Source organism: Spermophilus citellus (genome assembly GCF_964194105.1).
Source record: "Spermophilus citellus genome assembly, chromosome: 3".
NCBI lineage: Eukaryota > Metazoa > Chordata > Mammalia > Rodentia > Sciuridae > Spermophilus > Spermophilus citellus.
The window spans coordinates 86,146,075-86,171,481 of NC_138184.1; the positions used below are offsets into that span (position 1 = coordinate 86,146,075).

A 25,407-nucleotide genomic window follows, 5' to 3' on the forward strand; every position below is an offset into this window, starting at 1 on the left:
TGTGCTCTACCACGGAGCTACACCCCGACCGGAATATTACTTTCCAAAAAGCCAACAAGGCAGCCCTGAATAATCTTTCACAAAAGCCTTAGGGACACCCCAGACCCCACGCTGACATATACGTGCTTTACGGTCGTCAATCCTTCTGTGCCTTGACCGCTCCCCTCCTCAGTGGTTCCCATACCTGGTGTGCACCAGGGAGCCCTGGACTTCGGCCCCCGAGTCCCCAATTTAGTGGATTCAGGGCCCAAGAATCTGTATTTCAAACAAGTCCCCAGGGGCTGCTGATGCCACGGTCCAGGGACCAGACTTTGAGAGTCAGATTTTAAGACCTGGTGTGCTGGCCCCCGAAAGGCCAGGTGTGACCAGCTCTGCAGTCTGAGCCAGGTCTTTGGCCTTGAATTCCCATCTTAACGCGTGAATAACGTAACAGGGCCCTCCTTGCAGGCCTGCGTCACCCCCAGGGATGTGATGCTTTGGAGCCCGGGAGCCTCTCACATCTTTGCAGGTCTGTGACAGTTCCCCTCACAGGGCGCTCAGCAGCCCACCCATCCCGAGCCTGCTCTGTTCAGCTGGTTCTGGGACCTGGGAGGTGGTGGGGGGACACAGCTGGGCTTCTCTAAGACCCATACGAGGTGACAGATGGCCCCTCCCGCTGGGCTCCTGGGGACCCTGGTTCCCCAGTAACTGCATTCTGGCCACAGACTTTCTCCTCCAGGAGCCCCCGTTTGACTGGCAAGTGAACAGGGAAGATTCAAGGTGGGGAGACAAACAGGAAGAAGCTGTACAGAGCAGCCTTGTCTTTGTACTAATGAGCCTCAACTCACATCAGGGAATAACAAAGGAGCATAATTTAGGCTCTTTGGGACTTGTTAGACTTTGTGTGAAGAATACTTAGTCAAACCATCACAGACCTATATTCTCTTTCCTACTAACAAGTGAGAGACGGGCACTTCCAGGGTAGAATAGCAGCTCAGCAAATCAGGAGCTTGGGTTGGCATTTCTATAATTCTTCAGGTCTTTTTCTTTGTCTCTTGGTTGCAATGTAGTTGCAGCTGCACCGACATCACATTCTCTCTTGAGCGGACTCATTATCAGGAAGAGAGCAAGAAGAAAGGAAAATCTCTCTTCTTTCATTACAGAGAAGAATCTTACCAGCCTTTTCCTGTGGCCTTGGTAGATGCCAGATTGAGCTGCACTCTCCCCCAAGCCAGTAGCTGGCAAACTAGGTCAACCATCCTGGCTTCCACCACACACAGCTCGTTCCTGTCTTGGAGCTAGAACAAATTCTGGGTCTGTTCATAAGGAGGAAGGAGGGATGGTTTCTTTCAAAACATAGCAAGGCATCTTCAATTCAGCTTAGCAGACGCCAGACGCTGTTCAATGCAGGGGATATGCCTAGAAGGCCCTGTGCTCAGACCCTTGGGGACACACAGGCGGGAAATAAAAATCCAGAGGGGCAGGGCCATGGGGCCATGGTGAGCAGAAAGCCGACCCAGCCACCGAGCAGGGTTTGGGGGTGTGGAGCGCAGCCGGCAGCTCCAGCAAAGCGAGGCTGGGGCTGGGGCTGGGCCAAGCCCAGGTGGTGGTGACCGAGGTGGGCTTCCACCAGTGAGTAAGGAGGTCCTGGAGCCTGGGACTTACGGCTGAAGCAGAGTCGACCTGTGGGAGGGTGTCCAGCTGGGCGTCTGGATGTCACCCTGCAGGCTGTGGGAAGCCGCCCAGCAAGGGGGTAAATGAAGGAGCCGCAGGTGTGAGGAAGACCAGGGGGAGGCAGGTGAGCTGCGAGGGCCGGCGAGGGCGGAGGCTGTGGGGAAGCACAGGCTGAAGATGGAGCGTAGGGAGTGACAGGGGTGGCCCGGGGCTTGGCACCCTTCATCCCGTTGGATGGGAAGGAGGAGCCCAGCAGAGGCCTCAAGAGCCCCTGCAGCCGGGCGAGAGGCCCATGCCGACCTCCTGAGACCCCCTGAGCTGCCCAGGGAGTCGGCCTCCTCCTGGAGGCTGGGGGACACCTCTAGGGAAACCCAGCACCCACGTGGCTCTTGGGCTAAGCAAGGAGACGGGTCCTGGCTCCGGGTGGGGCGGAGCCGCCTCCTTTCTCAGTCACTCCCCAGGGTGGAGGGGACCCAGGGCAGGTCCACAGCAGTACCCTAAGAAGTCCTTGGGAGGGCCGGCCTGCTCCTGCGACCTCTCCCAGGATCTGTGCTCCTGAGGGTCCTGACCTCGCGCCACCGAGGCAGCAGTGCAGGACCCGGCACCTCACCCCGCAGCTCTCCAGGCTCTAGGAGGCAGCAGCACCGTCATTTAAGATGACAGGCTCCCGGGGACAGCATCTCCAGGCTGTGGAGTGACCGCGGGTCGGGGCAGGCCGGCCTGCAGCCTGGGACCTCAGCTCAGCAGGGACACGGCCGACAGGCGGCCACCGCTCCTGCTTTCTTCTGAGCCACCCAGGGAAGGAAAGTGGGAAGTCACCCCTGCTTGGGTTCCTTGGGGGCGGGCAGCCAAGCCTGGGTGTGTGGCCCAACACCGGGGCCGTCCTGCGTGCTGCTGGCTCCCTCCTGTCCCTGCCCAGCCGTCTTCTCTGCACAGGCTGCCAAGGGCCAGGAGCTTTGAGGGCTTAGAGGGTGTGACGCTATTCCTGATGCTGAGTAGCCCATGCTGGGGGTGACTCACTGCCTAAACAGTGACAGTGACAGCACGCAGTCTGTCCTGATGAGATTAAATGGCGACACATCCGCCCAGCTCTCTTTGCCTTCCCTCCCTCCAGGACCATCTGATTGTCTCTATTACCCCGAGCACCACCTTGCTGGGGGACTCCGTCCACGCCCTACTTGGCTCACTTGGGGACCACTGCTCCACACATCGCAAACCCACCACAGTTCAGACCCAGAAGCAGCCCTTCTGGCCGGTGGCAACACGTCCACTCCCAGCTCCAAGCAGAAAGCAAGGCCACACTCAAGGGAGCAAAAAAATGGCAAATGGCACTCACAGGGTATCGGTGAATAATTAAGAAAAAGGGTCGGTGGGAGCTGTGACAGAAGAGGACTCTCGGCTCCCAGAGGACCACCCACTCACACACCTGACCCAGCAGCCAGCTTGGGAACCAGGGAAAACCAGGCGGCCCTCCAAGCGTCTTTGGTTGGCAGTTTCGAATCCCTGGAAAGGCAGAGTGACGACAGGCACATAAATAACTACTGCTTTGGCTGAGGGACGCCAGGGGCTGAGTCGACTCTTCTGAGCTTCATTCACTCAGTTAAACAGCACTTGTGGCAACCGTGTCACAGATGACTGGAGACCCCAGACGTCTTCCCAGGGAGGACTGCACTCTTCTCGTTGTTCCCGGGAGAAGGTGTTACAGTGAACTGACCCGGGGAAAGGCAAACAGCAGCTCGGGTCTGGGGTCAGGTGGAGCTGGGCTGGGACCCTGTTACTCAGTAGCTGTGGCATCTTGGGTAAGCTACTCAACCTCTCTGAGCCTTTGTTTCTTTGTGTATAAACTGGGAGAACTCTGAGTATGTGCACAGTTGGTATAGAAAGGGGTTCAGTGTGAAATGCGTGCGCTTCCTGGCAGTGTCGTGTCACAGGGAAGTGCAGAGACTTCGTCTAACATTCCAGAAGTGTTCGCCTGCCTCTTATGTGTCTGTCGCTGTGGACCCAAGTAGTCCAGGGCTGAAGGTTGACCCTGGAGCCCCGCATCGCCATTCCCACTGAGGCCTGCAAGAACTCCAAACAAGGAGCCTCCCAGCAGAGGGCGCTGTGGAGACAGGTGCCAGCCAGAGGAGCCCCAGAGCTCGCTGCGGCCTGGGCTCCATCACTGGGGCCCTTCACTCCTTGCCGCCCACGCACCAGTCTCTCAGCTTGAGAGGAGGGCCACAAACCTCCACTGACTGTGTCCATACGGGGCTCATGTCCTGAAAGCAGTGGCCACAGAAGACGACAATGACCCCAAGCCCCCAACCCAGCAAGCAGACACCGGCCCGCCAGATGCAAACGGGGAGAAGCAAAGCCGAAGTCTCCAGCCACTGTGTCCCTGAGGCTGAGGGCCCAGCAAGCCCAGCTGTGGCCTCTGCAGTCAAAACAGGGGGACTCTGGGTCCAGCTTCTCCAGATGCTCCCAAGTTCTCTGAGGACAAATCAGAAGTTCTCTGAGGACAAATCAGAAGTTCTCTGAGGACAAATCAGAAGTTCTCTGAGGACAAATCAGAAGTTCTCTGAGGACAAATCAGAAGTTCTCCAAGGACAGTGACATTGTGCATAAGAACGTGTCTGTTGTCCAGTGATCAGAAAAAACTCCCACAAGGCGAGAGGAAGGGGAAGCAGAGCATTACAGGGGCACCACGGCCAGGTGCAGGGGTGCACGCTGGTAGTCCCAGCCACTTGGAAGGGAGAGGCAGGAGGACTGCCTGAGGCAGGAGTTGGGGCCCTGCCTGGGCAATACAGGAAAAAAATATCTAGGCGTGTTGGTGCACACCTGTAATCCCAGCACTCAGGAGGCTGAGGCAGGAGGATCGCAAGTTCAAAGCCAGCCTCGGCAACTTAACAAGGCATTAAGCAACTCAGTGAGACCCTGTCTCTAAATAAAGTACAACATAGGGCTGGAGATGGGGCTCAGTGGTGGAGTGCCCCTGAGTTCAATCCGGGTAACAAAAACAAAAACCACACACACACAACCACACGTGGGCTTGGGGGTGCAGCTCAGTGGTAGAGCTTGCAAAGTCCTGGTTAGAGCCCCAGCACTGAGAAGACACATGGAAGACGCAGCCAGCTGGCCTGCTGCTTGGGAAAAAGAGAGAGGCTGGGGCCAGCACACCAAAGGCCGTGCCCCTGCGTGGCCAGGGGCAGCCACTGGGCGGGCAGCGAGGGTGTGAACAGAGTCAGCATCTCCACACGTCAGCGCTTCCTGGCTCACTGGCGCCCTGAGAAGAGACGGTTCTGTTCTCTGCAGACGCAGCTGCTGAGAGCTGTCCTGCCTCGCATAGGGACAAGTCGCAGCTCCCAACTCTGGACGGGCCGTTCTCCTTACTTGACCCAAATAGCTTCTCTTAGTGAATGTGGTGGATTAAGTCAAGATCTTAGATGATATGACTAATGAGAGCACAGGATGGTGCCTAGGCCTCTACAAGGGACCTCTGGGGTCGCTGAATCTGCACAGCCTCGTGAGGCCCTGTGGGGGTTAGGGGCTCAGCACTGGGCCTGGGGACACAGGATATGGTGCTTGTCCTGTGGATTCCCACTCAACGGTGTCTGGAAAGTGCAAGGGACCCATTCCCTCAAGGATGGTAGAGCTCCCTGCTGCAGCAGATGGTTTCTCCAGGGTGAGAGGAGGTTCCAGAACCTAGGTTCACCCGAGACAGCAGTTGTTTTGTTGTTAGCAACCTCAAGGTTCACCGTGGGCCAAGGGGCTCGGCATGGATGGCTGAGGTTGGAACACAGGGCCTTGTGCTTGCTAGGAAGTGCCCTGCCCGGAGCCCCACCTCAGCCCAGGGTCGGCTCTTCAACTGTCGTTTTCTTTGACAGTTCCAACCTTACCCACTTCCACTCTGACTCCAGCTATAGACCAGGGTGTGGCTCCAAACTGAAGTGGCCTAAGATTTTATGATAAAGTGGTTGATCCCAAACACTCAGTTTCATGTTTTGGATGTACTTTTTGCATCACTATTAATCGCCTTAGGTATGCTTGGTACTGTGTTCTCATCCTTCGGAGATATAAGCTCAAATACTCAGGGAGAAGTTCGGGCTAGTTGGAGATATCTTCAAATGGCCCGGGAGAAAGGGCACACAACCTTGAAAAGAAGATGAAGAAGCTACAGCCGGTGTCCAATGGCGAGTCCTGGTACTGGGCACCTGGGTTTCTATTCCACTTTTTTCCCCAACTTTTTGTTTGCTTGGGAGGTGGGGATTGTGCTCTGGGCCTTGAGGATGCTAAGTGCGAGCTCTATCTGACCCACAACCCTTTTCAAAATTTTGATGTTGCTTAGACTTCCTTAAAAGAACAAGTCTAGGTGTTTCTTTAGGCACACGCAGGCCGAGGGCCACCCTGGCCCACAGCCACACTCGTTCTGAAATCCTACCGCAATGGCAGAGTAATTGCGACAGCAACCATCTGGCCCAGGAATCCAGAATGGCATACTATCTGGCCCTTTGCAGAAACAGTTGGGCAGCCCCTGCCGTAGAGGAAACAGCACTGGCAGAAGCGACTCCCCGTAAAAAGCCTCTGCAGGCTCAGAATAGGGTTTCCCCAAACTTCCAGCGCACAGACTGCTGGGACAGAGGGAGAGCCTGTCCTCTTTTCCTTCAACCAAACAAATGCCAGTGGAATGACCTGGCCAGGAGCTCACTGAGCAAACAAGGCGTGAGTCCCAAATAATCAGAGATGGCATCACTAGAGGGTGTCTGAGGGCACAAAGCCCCTACCCAGGAGGCAGCTGGGGGGGAGCAGGAGAAATGTCCCTGTGGTCTGGCCCAAAGGCCCAGGTTCCGAGACCCTTGGCCAAATCAAGGTCCCTTCACTGTCACGGGCCTGACCATTCCCATTGGTAGCAAATCACTGATCGCTGAGGGGTCCTTGGACTTTCAAATTTTTCTAACTAACCTTGTGGAAATATTTAGGAAATCATTTCAGGTGACAGTAGCTGTTGCCCGGAGTCTTCCCACTCCGCTTCTCTTATCCCGTTTGTTTTTCAGTTTGTGTATGTCCTTTGTGTATTTTAGCACATTCTACCTTTAAAACAAACTGTGCACAATCTGTCAATGTGTCTCTGAGAAGTTGAACAGTGGTTAAAAAAAAAATAGCTAAGCATATACTCACCCAAGCTGTAAGACTTAGTTTCAGGCCATTGTCATCTGACTACTGGAGGAAAAAGCTGATCACAATAACCCGCCTCAGCAAAACTTTCCAATTCAAATTGGAAGGGCTTCCATTTACAAATCGCTTTTGAGGGGGCAATATGAATGCAGTCACATCAGAACACCCAGTTAATGCAATCAACAGTAAGCCACAGTTTTGTGATATGCTGGGACTTTCGGCTGGCCCTTCAATTCCTTCGTCCTTCTGACGGCAGACTTGACAGTGACGGCAGACATGGGGCCGTAGGGCCAGGCACCCCCAGCCACTGTTTTCCTGTGCCCGATCCCCACAGCCCATCTCTTCATCTTGGTTTTGTCACAGAAGGAATGAGTGTACTTGGCCTGCTGGCGGATTTCGGTTTTCTTCCCCATTTTCTGGAGGGAGGCACCGTAGCGGGTCCCATCTTTACCAAGGATTCCAACTTTCTTAGTGACTTTAGCCATGTCGCCGAGACTTAGGCCTGAGCCGGGCTAGCCCTGATTATCCCATCTTTATAAGAGGCAACAAAACAAAACATAAAACCCTTTCAATTAATTAGGGACTTTAATATATATATATATATGTGTGTGTGTGTGTGTGTGTGTGTGTGTGTATATATATATATATTTAGTTGTAGTGGACACAATACCTTTACTTTATGTATTTATTTATTTATTTATTTATTTTTTTTTAAAAGAGAGAGTGAGAGAGAGAGAGAGAGAGAGAGAATTTTTAATATTTATTTTTTTTTTTAGTTCTCGGCGGACACAACATCTTTGTTGGTATGTGGTGCTGAGGATCGAACCCGGGCCGCACGCATGCCAGGCGAGCGCGCTACCGCTTGAGCCACATCCCCAGCCCTATGTATTTATTTTTATGTGGTGCTGAGGACCAAACCCAGGGCCTCACACATGCCAGACGAGTGTGCTACCACTGAGCCCCAGCCCCAGCCCATAATTGGGGACTTTTAAAAAAGAAACAGCCTTCAAGAGATCTGGGTGGGTGGAGTCAATATACTAAGCAAAGAGGATTTCGTAGCATATAATCCAAAGGTCTTTGTCCACAGTAGACATTTTAGCCCTTACAGGGGACAGAGATGTCCTTCTCCTGTATTCACCAAAGCTCCAGGCGCAAGGAAAGGCAGCACTTTTGGCAGCCCCTCAAAGACTAGGCACCGGCATCAACCAGCAAGAGGTGGGAAGAGAGCAGGGACCCATTCCCTCAAGGGTGGCAGAGGCTCAGGAAAATGGTTTCTCCTGAGCTTTATCCCGCAGTTTTCTCCCCTATGCTAGGGATGTTCTACCACTGAGCTACATCTCCAGCCCTTTTATATTTTGAGATAAGGCCTCTCCAAGTTGCCCTTGAACTTGTGATCCTCCTGCCTCAGCCTCCCCTGTAGCTTCTGAAAGGGGACAGTGCCAAAAAACAGGCTGAGAGACACTGCAGTGGGTGATGGTAGGATCCCAAGGGTCAGGCCCTCTGCATGGTAGTGGACGATGGGGACCATCATCCTGCGACCCATGATAGACCATCAAGGAACCAAGAGAATCACTGGGTGTTGGCAATGGGAAGGCCACTGTCCCAGTCCCAAGGGCTCTCTAGCTTCCCCTAAATCCTGCAACTTGAACACAAAAAAGGTCTCCTGAGAACTGTCCGGGTTCCTTCTCTCTCACGTTTACTAAGTACCTGGCTCTGGCTAGTTCACTTCCCAAGAGACTCTGTGTCACTGTCCTCAATTTTGGGAATAGCTGAGCAGGAAGCGGAACTTCCTATGGGAACACGCGCCCACTATAAACCTGAAGAAAGTCACTGGGAGGAGAAGCGCTGTGACATAAACTATGGCTAGGCCTGGCCCTGCAGGCTGGGCAGACCCTACAGCAGGCGGAGAGCTGGAGAGCTGGGCTGGGGTCCCATTTGGGACGGTGTTGCTGACAACCTGCAACGGGGAGCCACAGCCCTTAGTTAGCTGAGGCGGCCAGCAGCCTGCACGGACTGAACACAGTCTCCTGTTGCTCTTTGCTGCTTCTTGCAAGGGAAGGACAGGAAGGACAGGTGCTCAGGCAGAAACGAGCTGCTCTCAAGACTGCAAGGAACAAGAGCCAGGGATCTCCTGCTCCCTGTGCTGAAAGTGGAGTCTGCAGCTGGGCGCAGGGGCGGGTGCCTGCAGTCCCAGCTACTCAGGAGGCTGAGGCAGGAGGATGGCTGGAGCCCGAGAGTGAGGCCACTGAGACCCACCTGCAAAAATTGAATGAATGAATGAGCAAAGGATGAAATCACTGAACAAAGGACCATTAAACATTTTTCAGTTAAGCCAGATTCATCTTGGTTAATATGTAGTACAAGACCATGAAGTAGGTGGGAATGTTCTGGAAGAGAACTTCAGACACTTTACTGGCACTAGTAGGTGGTTAAGTAGCCTTGGAAATTTCTCAGAGGAAGTTCAAGCTTATTGTAAATACAAAGGAACGAGCCTAGGGATGGCTCCCGCACTGGCAGGCAGGAAGAGCGGGGAGGTACGGGCTCTGCTGCGCAGGGAGGACGCGCCCTGACGCCATCCTGATGTGCCCGGAGGGAGGCCTGGGTCATGGAGAAAGGGAGGGCGTTCCTCCAGGAGAGCAGTCAGGGTCCACTGAGTCACCACAGGCCAGGGTAGGGTTCTGCAGGAGCCCCACAGGATGTCACCTTGCTGGAGACCAGTGATGCGGGGTGTCTCCTCCCTTCTCCCTAACGGGAGCTTTGATAACAGGTGTCCAGTCCCTGCTTCATCTCCAAAAGGGACTTGAGGCTAGCTGTCAGTCACTGGTCCCCAAGGCTGAGGGAGAACCTGCAGAGCCCATCAGGAACCCTGGGTGGAGGCCACGCAGGGTGGGGTGCACACAGGGCGGAGCCCCCACTGTAAATGTCCCACCAGGAACGGACTCCCCAGCCTCTGGAGTTGGGGTGCAGCCATGTAACTCAAGTTCTGGCTTGAGGTGGGTACAGCGTATGTAACATCCCCCTGTCAGGAGGACCGACCCTCTCCTCCCCTTCCACAGCCATTTGTGTATGGGGGCTCTGAATTCACCACAGCAGCAGGACCTGTAAGGGGTACCCCACTGCATCCTACTGAGACGGGGTGACTGAGCCGGAGACTGGTAATGCCTGTCAACACAGGTGGCATGGTGTGGCACTCCAGGATGGACCGTGGCAGCGGGCCCTCTTCACTGGAATGAGGACTGCAAGTCCCACCTCTCGTGTGGGATGGGTGGTGCAGGAAGTGCCTCTACACCAGGCTCAGGGAAACCTCTCCTAAGGGCTGGGTGGAGGGTCCCCAGGACTCTCAGAAGCCACTTACACAGCCTCCAAATGCCTGTTGAGGGCCGCGATGCGGGGTGTCCCTCTCCCGCCCAGGGTCACCCCTGCAGGGAAGTTCTCTTGGGTTTGAGCCACAGTGTTCTGGGGTCTATATTATAGATCTAGCACTGCCCTAATGCAATCACTGCCAAGTGGCCATGTTTATTCTATATTTGCACATTTTAATCAAGGAAGGAAGTCCTAGAGTCTCAAGATTCTAGAATTTCAGAACTAAAATGATAAAGCTGGGAGGGGAGGGATCAGAGGATTGCGAGGGGGCTGGGGGGGGCATGGCTCAGCGTGGAGCGCCTGCCTGGTGTGCACGAGGCTCTGGGTGCCATCTCAGTACCACAGGGGACAAAGTAAGGCAAGGGAGTTGCTCCTTATTGACAGTGTGGCTCTGAAAGGCTGGAGCTACGGGTTCCTGGCAACCTTGGGAGACCTGGGTTCCCTCCACCCACCTGCCGTCCCATCTGGACTTCCCTGCCTGCAGTGGGCACTAACCTTAGCCCACGCACATTTCAGCAGGGTCAGCAGAACTTGGCCCACAGCCAACCCCGCCTGCAGCCTGCTTCTGTAGAGCCCTTGAGTCAGGATACTTTTTTATATCTTGATAATGAAGGACATGCAACAGAGACAGTCCGCGCCTGCCAACAGGCCCTGCCCACAGAGCTGCTGGGGGGTTACCAGGAGTCCTGGCTCCACATTGGCCTGCAGCTCAATACACACATGCAACACAGCCACCAGCATCTCCAGGAGTGAGAATTCTAGGTCCTACCAGGTTAGGAAGACTCGACCCGCTGTCCGCCCTCCTGGGAAAGTCACTCTGCACAGCAGTGTGCTAATGGCCGGGAGGAACACGAGGGCAGGAAATCGCTGACCCTGTGTAGCCCTAACTACTGCCCTCACATGGCAGTAACAGGGCAGAGGTGTGCTGCGGAGGACACTGGGTCCACCATGCGAAGCGCAGTGCTTGGGCGACACTGACGAGACACACTGCAGACCTGATTCTCCTGCAGACATCTGCAGCTCTCGGTTGATGTGTATTTTCACAGGATTAAACAGGTGCGGTATTTGCATGACAACAAGATACTCGAGGACTGTAAAGCTACTACAGCTGGTAAAGTAACGGCCTGGAAACCCGGGCACACGGGCACCCCCACCACTGTCAAGGACTCACAGGGCAAACCTTTCACACTCCATCAGAAGAGAGGCTAGAGATCCTTCTTTCATTGCGGCTGGGCTTTTTGTTCTGAAACGAAATTGGGCAGGCCATTTGCATGGTTTTCTCTGGGTAAGTTCCATTTATTAATCATTATACAAAAAAATCTTGGCATTCATTTGAAGAGAAAAGAAGTTACTATATCCAAATATTTCATATTTTAACATTGTGAAAGTTCTACTTTTATAACAGGGCTTTTTAAAATGGAGAAAACTTTTGGAAAATTTTTTAAAAAGAAACTTATGATTTATTAGAGTACAGGATCCAAAACACGTTTTTAGAAAAATATAAAGTGCCCAAATACCAACTTACACAGGTGATACAGGCTTCCTGGAGCCAAATGAAGCATTCATGAGGAAACACATTTAAAAACAGTCTAGATACATATTTACAGTTGGGTCAGTAAAGGTAAAACCATCTTTCTTGGCTTTGATGTTACTCTAAGAAAAAAGGAAATCAAACCGAAAAACCAACAGTTATAACTCAGCATGCTCCAAGGTTTCTTAGTAATGCATCTCATTAACGTTAATTCCATATTATCTAATTTTTACCCTTAAGCGAGAGTAGTGTGAAATCCCGCCACCTCAGGCAGGATAGGTGTTGTGAGTGGTCACATTTTCAAATGCAAGTTCAAATCACCTGACTTTGGATTTGACTGATGAGGAACACAGACACTGGGTGGCAGCTACTTCAGGCGGAAGGAGCCGGCCAGCCAAGTCCCCATCTCCTTCCAGTAACCGCCTAGTGGCCTTCACTTGTTAGGAAGTGGTCTCAGGTGGGTTCCCCGAACCTTGGTCATCCCAGGGTTTCCAAAGGGTAAACAAGAAGCAGTCATTCAACGCGGTGAGAATACTGCATGCAAATGGCAGACACGTGGCGAGGCTGGCTGGACTGCGGCCTCCTAAAGCCTCGCTGGCTACAGCAAATGGATTATGCATTTTAAACGCAGAGCGCAAAGTAACTAAGTCCTAACTCCAGGAGTGAGCTCTATGGCTAATCACAAGCTAGCTCACTTGAGAACTGGCAGGTGGCGAGTAGCGGCAACTCCAGAGCTGCAGACTCGGTCCCTTCAGCTCAGTTACTAAGAACATGGAAAAGGAGCCAGGCAGCCCGAGCAGGACCGGGCTTTCCCAAGTGACTAGGACACAGGCTTCGTCCTGGTGCTTCAGGGCACCGATGGCCCGAGAAGCCAGATCACACACACCCCTTTTTTCCCACCAGCCAACACGCTTCACATGAAAGACACTGACTTCTTTCTACCCCACCACATTCAAAGGGTCTGGAACTGACTCTAAGGAATGACAAGGGCGTGGAATCCCTCCTTCTTTAAAAAGAAAATTAAGGTTCATTAGTTCTTTCTTTTCGATTAGAAAAGTGGAACCCCACTTTTTGGTCTTTGGAGACCAGAGAGTACAATTTATGAGACTATTTCAACATCAGATCTGTGTGGCTCACTACAAAAAAAAAGAACCCATCACTGATTTAAGACCTACTCATGATACTGGAGCAGATTTTTTAAGATTAAAAATAAAGTAGTCATTTTAAAGAAACAGAAGATGAATGTGGAAAAATCCACGAAAGCCATTATTATGCATTTCCTAAAGAATCTTATGTAATAAAATAGAAAACTCATGATTTATAGAAATGTGCATAATTCCAAGAGAGGAATTTGGAAGGGAAAACTGTTATTCTCCCAATTTAAATTAAAAAAAAAAAAAAGAGAGACAAACACTTAAAATCTGTGTTTCATGTATCAGCAAGAAAATAAGTTCTAAAGATTCTAATTACCATTTGCTTGTTGACGTCTCCATCTCCAAGGTGCTGCCAAGACAGCGAACGACTTTACCTCCGAATACGCCAGGAAATTCAGGGTAACAGACAGACAAGCCTGACTCAAGACCGCACACGTCCCACGGAGACATCAGAAAGAAATTACTGCAAATGGACAAGCCCATCTGCCCAGCGAGTGAAATGTTCTGAGACATGGAGACAGACAGAGGATGGCAGTGGATAAAAAGAACAGGTGTTGGCTGTGAGACTTCATGAGGACAGAATGTCACGAACGTCACCACAGGACAAGCATACAAGCCATGCCACTGAACACAGTGCCTTTCGAGTTAATTCACTAGTGTAGGCGGAGAGCGACATTGTCTTTGCAGCTGGCGGAGAGCACACGTCATTCAACTGGGGAGGAGGCGACCAGCCCACTGGTGCAGTGGCTTTGCTGACAGTGAGTCCAGAGGGCTCCTGGAGAGTCTCCGCCGGAACCCTGTTCTCTTGGGAGATAGCAGCAGCGGCAAAGGCACGATGTCCTCTGGACTCTACTCATCTATGCTCTCTTTCTTTGCACTGTAAATATTCTGCACCGTTTCATAGACAAACTCCAGATCCTCAGGGTACCGGATCTCCAGCTCCGCGTTGGGGATGTAGTGAGTGCCCGTGAACTCCGAGAAGTAGCGCCCCACGTCGGGGTGAGAGATCTCCTGAGGCTCCACGTTGTACTCCAGATTTTCTGTTGGCAAAGAGGCACAGGGACATTCTCGTTAATGCTTCAGCTTCAGCAGCGTCTTTTCTCCAGAGCACCCCGTCACTCCTGTCAAGTGGCATTTTTGAGGTGGTGAAAAGGAAAGACCACAGATGTTCATGGAGTTTAGAGGTGATAGGAAAAAGGCAGGGTGTGGCCCTGGGGAGGTGGCAAAGGCCCCCCATGGCTGCACAGGGAAGAGAAACAATTTTCTGTTCTCTGAGCAAGATATTTGGTGACAACAACCCAGTGGAGTCTCCTTGGAATGGCCACCTAGGGTCCTGTCATACCCCTCAGGCCCTAGTAACCAATAGCCCAAGGCCACAATAGGGTAACCATTGCTCACTCGTTCCTGCAGTGGCTCAGCTTCAGAAGCCACCTGCACCTGGGTACACGCCTCAGACCCACCACGCTTCTGCTACCAAGAGGGTTCCCAGCCACCTCCCAGAGCTCCTGCGTGGTCCAGCGAGTTGAGCACCAGTAGGCGGGCCCTGAAGACCCAGCAGCCCAGGCCCGGCCCTCTTCCCTCTCCACTTTGCCACTAGATAACTAGAAATAAGCTTTAAATGGAATTATACAAAAGGGCATTATACTGGGGGGGCTGGGGTGGTGGCTCAGCGGTAGAGCGCTCACCTAGCATGTGTGAGGCCCTGGGTTCGATCCTCAGCACCACATAAATGTAAATGTATTGTGTCCAACTGCAACTAAAAAAATTTTTAAAAAATGGTATTATAGGCAAGGTGTTTAAAGGGTGAAGTCCTTTGACAGGTTCAGTCTCCCCCACAAACTCGAGACATGGCTCCTCCAGGGGACCAACAGAAGGATGGCATCTTGTGCACCCTTTCTTGCTGGCAGGAGACTAGGTCTGACCTCTGATCTGGAAGAAACCCAGCCATGTCATCCATGACCCAGCTCCAGGAAGGAGCTGGGGGGGTGGAACACCCACGGCTGTGAACCCAGGGCAGCCTCTGTCCCATCAAGACAAAGCCATGCTGTGCGCAGACAATCCAACACAAACAGGGGACGTATGAAGTCTCGATGTGCAACAGACATCTCTGCGCACAGCTCAGGGCATGCAGAGGCCTGGCACCTCCAGAGCACACAGGTGAATGCAGGCAGTTTTCGGAAGGCCTGACCTGGCCTGACGTTTGCCTCTGGAGAGAGGGAAAGAGTGGGGTGACTCCATCTATACTTCTCTTCGCCATAAAACAAGAGGGTCTAAAGGAATTCTGTGCTAATATGCTGTTTCTTAAGAGTGTGGCAAGGAATGTATCAGTTTAAGAATCAATGCTGCTAAAGAAATCATAAACAATGTGCAAGGATGAACATATGGAGATTACTTTAGCACTAATTAAAAAAAATTGTAGTTCTGGGGACTGAAACCCCAATGAGCTATACCCTCAGCCCTTATTGAGACAGGGTCTTGGTAAGTTGCTGAGTCTGGCCTTGAACTTGTGATCTTGAACTTGTCATATTGTCTCAGCCTCCCAAATTGCTGGGATTAGAGGCACCACCCATCTAGTTTACTTTAGCACTTATGGAAGCTTTTAAGCAATGTTGGTAAAATCAACTTTGCATCCTTGGGCAAATAAAAGTAATGGCACATTAACTCAGTAAAACACTGGGTAGTGAAGGAAGGTGGAAGCTATGGGGGAGATGGGGATGAAACACACACTAAGAAAAGTCCAGAAAGCCGATGGGCATGGTGGCCCCTGCCTATAATCCCAGCAACTCAAGAGGCTGAGGCAGGAGGATTGCAGTTTGAGGCCAGCCTCAAAAATGGTGAGGTGCTAAGCAACTCAGTGAAACCCTGTCTTTAAATACAACATAGGGCTGGGGACATGGCTCAGTGGTTGAATGACCCTGAGTTCAATCCCCAGTACCACCTGCCTCCCCAAAAAGCAAAAGCCTTAGAAAAACCAATGCCAGCTACCAGGACACTATGTAGCATGGATGGCTGTGTCCCACAGATTCTTTTAAATCAGGGGCTTACAGCGTGCCAGGCGCTGGGGTAGCTTCACAGCACAGCCAAGAGCCCCTCTTGATACCTCCTGTGCCGGGCAAGATGCAGTACAGAGGAAGGACCTGCCCAAGGACCAGCTCCTCCAGAGCTGCTGGGAACCAGATGTAACTACGGGGGGTCCCCACACTGTCTGCCCCTGTGAGGAGGGAGCAGAGTGAGGGGGCTGGTGCTCAGAGCCACGGCCACGGGACCTTGGTTTTTCAAGATGGAAGCTGGGTGGCTTGCACACTCCGAAAATGCCCTCTGCTGCCCCTGCAATCCAGTCCCAGGCACATTCTCTGTGCAGGGCCTACAGTGAGGGCAACAGGCCTGTGCCTTAACCAGGCAGCTACCAAGGACGCCATATGCGGATTTGCTGGTAGGAATATTAGGAAGGGAAAGGACCTGGGGATACCAAGAGATCGAGTGCCCTTGGCTCTAAGGGACCACTCCCTATGCCTCTGAGTGACAGGCAGGATGGAGACAGTCCACCTGCTCTGAGGCCAGTTTGTAGGAGCACTGGTGCTCATATGATGGCCACTCTGCTCTCAAAGGGACACCTGGCAATACCTGAAGACATTTTTGGTTGTCAGAACTGGGAGCTGCTACTGGCTGGTAGCGGGCAGAGCTCAGGATGCTGCCAAACTCCCTCCCGTGCACAGGTGGTCCCATCATGAAGAATCAGGTGGGCCACAATGTCGGCCGTGCTCAGGTCAGGGGGACCTGCTCTAAAGAAACCGATACCGACACGCTGGGCTGGGGCTGGGGCTCAGAGGCGGAGCGCTTTCCTCACATGTGTGAGGCACTGGGTTCCATCCTCAGCGTCACATAAAAATACATAAATAAATGAATGAAAGTACTGTGTCCATCTACAACTAAATATATATATATATACACACACACACACACACACACACACAAAGAGAAAAAAAGAAACCAAGACATGCAGAGTAGCAGCTGCCCCAACCCCAGTGATGCAGAGCAGCAGCTTGATGCCCATAGCTCTTGGCCTCTGCACATTGGCAAGAGGGAAGAAAAGAGGCTACTGTCCTCAGATCTTGGGACAACACGACCAGGCAGCTGTTACACAGAATTCTGGGTGTGGGCCCCAACCAAGGCTGTTGTGAAATGTCCAGGCAGCACTGGGATGCACGCAGGAGGGAAGCGAAGGTGCAGACGGTGACCCGGCACTCCGGCGGCTGGAGAGCCTGGCGGGATGCGGAGCGTTTGCCTGCTTGGCTCCCAGCCCCAGGGAGCAGAGGAAAGCAGAGCACGTTCCTCGACAGCAGAAAACATCACGAAGCTGGCAACTGTGTACTGTGAGGGGACAAGACCAAGTCACTACATCAGAAGGTTCAAAGACTGCACTTGATAAGGAAGGATGAACCTCAGAACCACAGAACTTAATTGAGCAAAAGATGAACCAGGGGACCCTTAAAAGTGCTGTAAAATCCTGAGACGTCTCCCCGATTCCCTTGAAGTTTTCAAAGAAAGTGTTTGCTTAATTAATTTTAAATTTTCAGCTGCCTGAAAATATATGAATATATACTAAGGAAGGAGGACCTTTGACTCCTCCGTGGGTAGGGCCCTGTCCTGGTGCCCCCGCCTGTGGGGAAGGACCAGCAGTGTGTCTTTATGTGAATCTCCAGTATATCCTTGGAGGAGTCTTGGTACTGTCGTGTGTTTATTTTCACAAATCTCTCTAAACACCTACAACCGGCTTATTTACTTGCAGCTTGGTATTCCACAGTCTGGAGAGGCCCCTGTTTCCCAGGCAAGTCCTCACGAATGATCACTGTGCTGCTATTTGAACAAGGGACCATGGGCGTCTATACATATGTCTGAATGTGTCTCAAGAGACCGAAGGGTGGGACGGCTAGGCTGCAAATGAACGGTGCTTGAGACTTTTACAATTTATATGACACTTTACGCCCCACCCCTGTGTGGGGGATCCTCACTCAGGTCACCACACTTGCCAGCATATGCAGATTCCCATGGAATGTTTAAGTGGGTGGAAAGTTTACTGTGGAAGTATAAGAAAAATTAGGGAAAGGGAACTACCACTCGGAGAGAGCACACCACACTCAGAGCACCCCACGAGGTACACTGCACCCTTACAGACACAGCATGTAAGAACCAGATTTTCACATGGCAGTTGAATTCCTGACCTTCCAATGTGGGCAGCTGACTTCTGTCCCCAGCATTCACCACACTGGTCTTCCCTGGTATCTAAGAAATAGACAGGGCAGCAGGGACAGCAGCCACAGTGTTAAAGCATGCCCCCTGGTGGGTACGACAGGTAATATACATGCAAGATGCTGCTTAGGAGAAATCTGGCATCTCGAGGGAAGAATTCTCTTGTTTAAAGATATCATACAGGTTTATGGCTTATAATTTATTTTTCAACACTCTGTGGTGGGCTAATAACTATAAAAGCATTATTAATGATTTCTACCCAGGTTAGTAGAATCACTGGAGACAATGCTTGAAAATTTAGATCAAGACAAGTTTTAAAAACAAATTGTGTGTGTGCATTTGTGGTGCGGGGGTAAACCCAAGGCTTCACCCGTGCTAGGCGCCCTCTACCACTGATCCATTCCTCCAGACTGAGCCATTCCTCCAGTTTTTTTTACTTTATTGTAAGACAGGGTCTTGCTAAGTTGCCCAGGCTGGCTTCAATTTTGCAATCCTTCTTCCTCAACCTCCTGAGAAGCTGGGATTATAGGTGTGCACCACCACACCCAGCTAAAACCAAATCAAATGCAAATAAAATAACCCAGAAATGTTTAAAACCACATCTGAGTGTTTTAAAAATTTAGCCTCTGAAGGTCTCACACTGGCTAAATATGGGCTCATGTGAGCATAAAATTGTTCCAAACAATCACAATACATTGATTAAATAAAAATCCAGGCATCTATGGGGGGCGGGGGGCGGGGGGAGTTGGGAGAGGCAGGGCAGCACAGGAAGCTGCTGGGGGAACACAGAGGCCCCAGACTGCAATTCTCACAGAATGACCTAGGGAGGGACAGCCAACAGGTGCCAGAGCAAACCACAGAATTACAGGTCACCAGAGAAGGGACATTCATGGGATGCCAGTGTGACTCCATGGATTTTCTGCTAATTGCAAAGGGAAAACTGTCCCTTTTAGCAAGTTGCTATCTGGTGAAACTCAGCATCAGTGATGGTGGGTCACTGAGTCCCAGGGGCCTCTGAGTGGAGCACACAGCACCTGACATTAAACTTCCTTAGGAAAATATTTACCTGATCTAATCAAGCTCCAGAAAACTTCTGGTCTGTAGGACAACACAGAGGTAAGAAAACAAGGAGACAAATCCTGAAAGCTCGACAGCTCACAAGACAACCCGCTCGGACCCTTCAACCAGCCAGAGTCACGGTGAAGAGGAACAAGGACAAGGAGCATTAAGAGCGAGCACTGTTCTTGAACAAGAGACTGAAGAGTTCTGTGGCAATGGGGACCTCTGAACACTCACTGAACGTCAGCCACCACGAAGTGACTTGTCTGGTAGGGGTGGTTCTGGAACTTCAGCAACGCGACACATCTTTGTTCTTAGAAGAAGCAAGAGTGAGTACTGAGGTCATGATGTTGCAGCATTCTTGCAACTAGCACAGCAAAACCTGAGGCCCTCCATCCATCTCCAGAGGGAAGGGGTCTGCTATCCCATCTCTTCTTTTAGCTATTTCACCTGTTTGAAAATGCTCTTAACCCAAAGTTGTAAAAAATAATGAGCCTCTTGTTCACCACAAGAGGAACCTGCACTTCTCTCGCTGTTGGGCCCTTGTGTTTACAAGTCCCCCCCTCCCTCCCTAGGACAGGAACTCCCATCCTGTAGCCAAACGTGAGTGTCTCCTGGGGTCTGGATGACCCACAGTGCTGGGCCGTATCAGAGTGAACGGCCACACTCAGCCACTACATCCCCCAGGAGACCATGGATGTGGAGGTGCTCCGACTTGGGAAGATGGGGAGCTCAGGAAGGTAGGAAGGTGCAGGGCAGGGCTGAGAGAAGCTTCTGAGAGGGAGGGACCTCTTAACCCTGAGGGGCAGCCACCTGCATGAAGAGCTGAAGGAGAGCAAAAGGTCAACTGCAAGGAGAGAACCATGGAATGGGCTGGAGCATGAAGGTGGGGACGGAAGGGAAGCTGCACAGGTGACACAGCAGCCTGGACCGTCAAGAGCACCGTGCGTTCTGTCTCGGCAGCAAGTGTGCAATAACACAGGCGGGAAAGACGCACACCCAGTGGAGGTGCCAGGCCCGGGGCCGGGGATGGGGGGGGGGGTGCATCTGACTAGCTGGATGCATGAGGATGAAGAAACAGAGAAGGCAGAGCTGGTCCCCAACCGGTGCCACGCAGTGAGATGACATGCAGGAGCAGGCTGGGGCAGGGGCAGCACCGGGAGTCCAGTGTTAAGAGCATCTAAGCTGGGCACAGTGATATGAGCCTGTGACCCCAGCTACTCAGGAGGCTGAGGCAGGAAAGACTACAAATTTAAGGTCAGCCTCAAGCCTCAGCCACTTAGTAAGACCCTGACTCAAAATTAAAAATTGAAGGGGCTGGGGATGTAACTCAGTGATAAAGCATCTCTGGGTTCAATCCCTAGTGCTGAGAAAGGGGAATTTTTTTTTTTTTGAGAGGCACCTGAAGATCCTGAGAGCCCACTGTGTGCAGAGGACCAAGGACTATAAGATGCAGGTGTGCAGCCCAGAAGCTCGGGATGGAAATACGGCTTTGAAAGTCACCAGCATGTAAACGGTTACCAAGGTTGCAAGAGCCAAGGAGAGGGCCCAGAGCTGCAGGGAGCACTCTGAGAAGCAGGTGTGCTGACACACCTGGGGAGCACATGAAGACTCCCTCCCCTTCACTCTGGCCCTCAGGAAGCACTAAGGTCCCAAGTGCCCACAGAACTGCCAGCAAAGATGGACTCTGCAGGCCAGAGCAGCTTTTCAGGTTTTGGGACCTTCCATGTCTCAAAACTTAAAATTAAGCAAGACAACTTGCTAACATTACTCACAACCACTTAGATCAATCTCCACTTTAGAGATGGTAAAACTGACACCCAGATATTAAATGTTCTTCAATGTTATTTGTTGCAAACCTCACACTGCATGTTACTTAGATTTGATTAAGGGTAAATTCCAGAATCTTCAACAGGATAATTCAGACACCCACTCCAAAAAGCCCATTTTCAAGTCAATATAAATGTTTCCAGAAACTTGTGTAGATTGCAAGTCTTCACACCAGCCCTCCATGTGGACAGGGACTGCAGGCTGTGCAGCTGTGGACACTGGCCCAGGGTGCTGATAAAAAGAAAGTTCTCCTTTATTCCTGCAAAACGCTGCAGGAAGCACAGTATGAAATGGCTCACTAAGGGATTAGTGGTGGTACAAATGGTCCAGCAAATCATTCAATAATTTCCAAATCACTTTTTGATTTTTAGAAAGTATTTGTATGACTTTTGATTTAATGTAGCTTTTAAAGGTAAATAACATGACTGCCACAGCCTATCTGACATGGGAAGCCCAGCAAAATCCTCTTACACTTCACCCAGCACAAGGGCCATGGGGAAATGACCTATGGTGGCAGTAAACAGACTTCTGACGTTACAGCTCTGGAGAATCCTCTCTCAGCCTCTTGATGAATTAACAGTAATTAACACAAAAACTTTCCCCAGCCTTTTATAAACTTCTGGCATTTTTATATATTCATTGTTTCTCTTATTGGATTTACAAAGGTCAAGCCTCATGTTTCAGGCCAGAAATGAAGAGGTGCAGCATGAAGGGTGAGGGTGAAGTTCTCTGTCAAGCCGGCTTCAAGTTCATTCTCCCAAGTTAAAAGTAACTGGCCTCATGTGCCTCAGTCTCAGGAGGTATAAAAATGACAGGGGTTCTCACATGGAGATGACACACATCAGGCTGCTGCCTGCCTGTTCCGTCAGCACTCATGTTAGTAAAATTAATGTGAACCCTTGGCAATCAGGCATACAACCAATCCGACCTATTAGACAGAGGTGGAAAGCATTGGGGACAAAGAGAAGGCAGACTTGCTGAGGGTTTTTTGTCCTCCAGCCTCCATCTAAGTCCCAATGGCCCCCATCTCAGATCTGCCCTGGGCTGGCACCTGTTAGGGAGGGCAGTAGCCACAAACACCTATCAAGGGTTACCAACGCCTGATGACCCTGAGCGCCAGTAGTGTGGACTGCAGTTCCCGAAAATGGCCAGCCGAGGGTATCTCTGGAACTCAGACTTGAAGAGATGGAGATCAAAAGGGGAAGAGGCTAAGAACAACGAAGAAACGAGAGAAAACAACTGGCAGCCAGTCTCAGGGGGACAGAGGACATGGGCTACACCAGTGAGCACCCAGCCATGTTTAGCTGAGTATGGTCCTACGAGGTTAGCCATAGGACCAGTGCCACCTCTAAATGTACTGAAGACCCACGTATGAGTATTCAAATTTGTGCTTAAAATATGCCCAGGTGTCGTGGAATGTCCCGACAGGGCCAGCCTCTCACCTTGGGCTGCGTATCGACAGGAGCCATCCTCCACCAGCACGTTGTAGAAGGGCTGGTGATGGCCGTGAGGCAGGCTGTGCACGTTCATGTTTCGGATCCATTCGTGTCCCATCATGCAGGTGGGGTCCCAGCCGTAGATCACACAGTTATAGCCATACCTGACCAACAGAGGAGGAATGACAAGTCAACTCCCTGGGAACCTGTCACAGCGCCTGTGAAACACAGAGATAATGGCTTCACTTCTCTTAAGTTCACGTTTTTACCAATTCACCTGCTGTTACTCGTGTTAGTATAGAGGCTCGGGCCACCCTGCCCCTCTATAAACGCTCTTATTGTCAACATACCACTTTTCATTTAGAAAAGACTGAACTTTTCAATGAAGAGTGACAGGGCAACTGGTCATCCAAAAGTAAAGGCATCAGGACACTGACCTGATCACAACACGCCAACAGTGATCGTTAGTAAAGCAAAGACCTAGGTATGCAACGCAGGACTTCTAAAATAAAGTATCTTTGACAGGAAACAATTCTTAAATGAGGTGCTAAAAACACAATTCACAAAGAAAACCAATTAATTTGACAGCAATACAATTAAGAGAATAAAGGACCCTGATTCAGACAGACTCCATCAAAAACAGGGTAACCCGGGAAACAGCTCTGGACAAGATGCTGGGTGAGGCTCAAGAACTGCTTGTTTTTCGATGTGACAACAGAATGGTAAATGTATTAAAGCGAGCGCGAGTGAGCCCTTCCCTTCTGAAGACACATACTGAACTAGTATGCAGTGGAATGGCACCTGGTGTGAGTTACAGTGGGGAGGAGGGGACGAAGGGTGGAGGTGGGCAATGAGAGCGCTCCTGAGACTCCGTGACAGGAACCTCACCTTGGTTCCTCTCACTCCCCTTTCTACTCTTCTGTGTGTGGAAATTTCCATAACAAAGTTTTTTTAAAAAGAACACACTAAAGGAATGGAATTCCCAACCTGAGAAGACAGCTGCAACTTGTCACACAGACACCAGTGTGCAGAACAAGGACAGGATGATGACACGTCAGTAAGGAAGATGGGTACTGTGCAGAGAATAAGCAAAACACCTGAAGCAGCACTTCCTGAAGGGAGCCCGGTTGTCAGGAAACCTAAAGAAAGAACCTCAGCCTGCTTGGGAATTAGGGAAATGTAAATTAAAACCATAACGAAGGACCTTTTGCCACTTAAGGACATTTTTAAAGGCCTAGCAGTGACACTTGTTGGTGCTAACAGGAACTCTCAGTTCCTCCTTTGTCGCTGGGATGTGAACCAGTATCGTCAGTTTGGAGAGGTCCGTTTGGCTTGGTAAACAGAGCACATGCACAGACTATGGCGCCAGAAATCCATACCCATGACTCAGACTTGAAGAGATGGAGGTTAAAGGGGAAGAGGTTAAGAACAATGAAGAAATGAGAGAAACAACTCTGTGTGTAGAGTTGCTTGCATCTTCCTGCACAGAGAAGGGTCTGGAGGTCAGTTAGAAAAGTGAGTCACTGCTTAAAAACAAATGTGAAGAGGCAGCTCAGCCTTGTCTTCGGTGGCGGGCACTCGGTGAGGTAGCGATCAGGGGCACCCAGCTGCTGCTCCGAGAGGCAGATCCTCCTCCAGCCGTTTCCTGCGCCCACTGCGGCCCCGCTGGGATGGCTCCGGAGGACAGGAGGACCCACGACACTCACCTCTTATGCTTCATAATGAGCCCAATGGAGTAGCAGACATCCCTGTGCTTCTCGTCAGAGCGCAGCTTGACCTCCACGCCTACCTCCTCCTTTTTGCGCTCGATGTGCTCGAGCGTGTGCTGCACCAGATAGCCCACCGCCCCGTGCTGCCCGGGGTCGAGGGTCTGGATGTGCTGGAGGATGTCAAGCACCTTCAAGACAAGACAGAAAGACTAGGAGATAATATTTTCAGCTAGGCCTTTTCTTTTTCGCAGCTTGGGATTCAGACCTACCTACATAACCTGATAAAGGACGGCAGGGGCTGCCATCTGCTGCACATTTGGACTAGGCGGGCCACAGAAGGGCCTCATGTTCTCGGTCGGCATGGACACTGTGGGAATGCTAGCTGTTTTAAACACAGTAAGGAGACTTATTTTACCCACCGCTCATGCACTGAGAGGGAAAAATCTTAAGCTGTTTTAATCAAGATGAAAAAGACCTTCTGACACTACTGCCTCTGGGCTGGGTAAGAGGGAAAGGGTCACTTGACCAGGCACCCAAGGGATGCCATACTCGAGGAAGAGTCTTGCTGGCCACGTCAACAGTCTTCACTCACAATGGAACTCAGCATTCCAGTGGGCAGGGGGAGACACTGTATCTATGCAGAGCTTCAAGTAGCAGCAGGGAGGAGCAGGACTATCTACATTGTCACAGTCTCTGCTGTGCTCAGTGCCTCTGAGAAAATAAACACTCAAGTTTCTCACACACACACACACACACACACACACACACACACACTCTCACCCTGTTTAGCACCTGTGGTGTTGCACCTGTGGTGTTGCTAAGAATGCAGCAGGTCTCTTGATGAGCCTATCCTTCCAATTTACCGAGTCCTAAATTATCACGTTTAGTGGTGAAGACAACCTGGACTCTAGTCCCAGATCTGTCAAACTAGCTGTTTTCACTTTTGAATCATTTTCTTATCCAACGATGATGAAGCACTGACTTACCTATTTCTTAACACATAAAAATGTTGTGAAAACTACAGTTTCACACAACCTAGATATTGTTCCAAACACCAATCTTGTCTTCTAGATGGAGGATCTCAGTATTTCCTGATGATGATTTCAGTATTTGATTCTCTGCTGGGCGCTATACCACGCAGTCATGGCTGACTTCCAAAAGAGGAACCCAGCTCAGTGACGTAAAATAAGGCTTGCCCAAGGTCACAGGGTTCTGAAGACACAGCCCTGGGTCTGACTATCAACCCAACGTTTCAACACCACGTATCAGAG

At 51.1% G+C, this 25,407-nt stretch overlaps 2 protein-coding genes across 3 annotated transcripts in view; both read right to left on the reverse strand.

Annotated features, from left to right (window-relative positions):
- Positions 1-5,729: 5,729 nt before the first annotated feature.
- Positions 5,730-7,379, reverse strand: LOC308644254 (large ribosomal subunit protein eL43-like). The gene has a single exon (XM_081285138.1). The coding sequence runs from the start codon at positions 7,287-7,289 to the stop codon at positions 6,984-6,986; it is 306 nt and encodes a 101-aa protein (XP_081141264.1). The 5' UTR covers positions 7,290-7,379; the 3' UTR covers positions 5,730-6,983.
- A 4,313-nt stretch (positions 7,380-11,692) lies between these two features.
- FBXO21 (F-box protein 21) overlaps positions 11,693-25,407 on the reverse strand; it is a 39,698-nt gene continuing 25,983 nt past the window's right edge. Inside the window, exons 10-12 of one of the 2 annotated variants that reach the window (XM_081287138.1) lie at positions 24,134-24,345; positions 22,434-22,591; positions 11,693-13,892 (exon numbers count right to left, since the gene is read on the reverse strand). In XM_081287138.1, coding sequence (XP_081143264.1) covers positions 13,702-13,892; positions 22,434-22,591; positions 24,134-24,345 — 561 coding nt within the window. In that variant the 3' untranslated portion in view covers positions 11,693-13,701. The remainder of the gene's footprint in view (positions 13,893-22,433; positions 22,592-24,133; positions 24,346-25,407) is intronic. The other variant, XM_081287139.1, reaches the window with a different exon arrangement.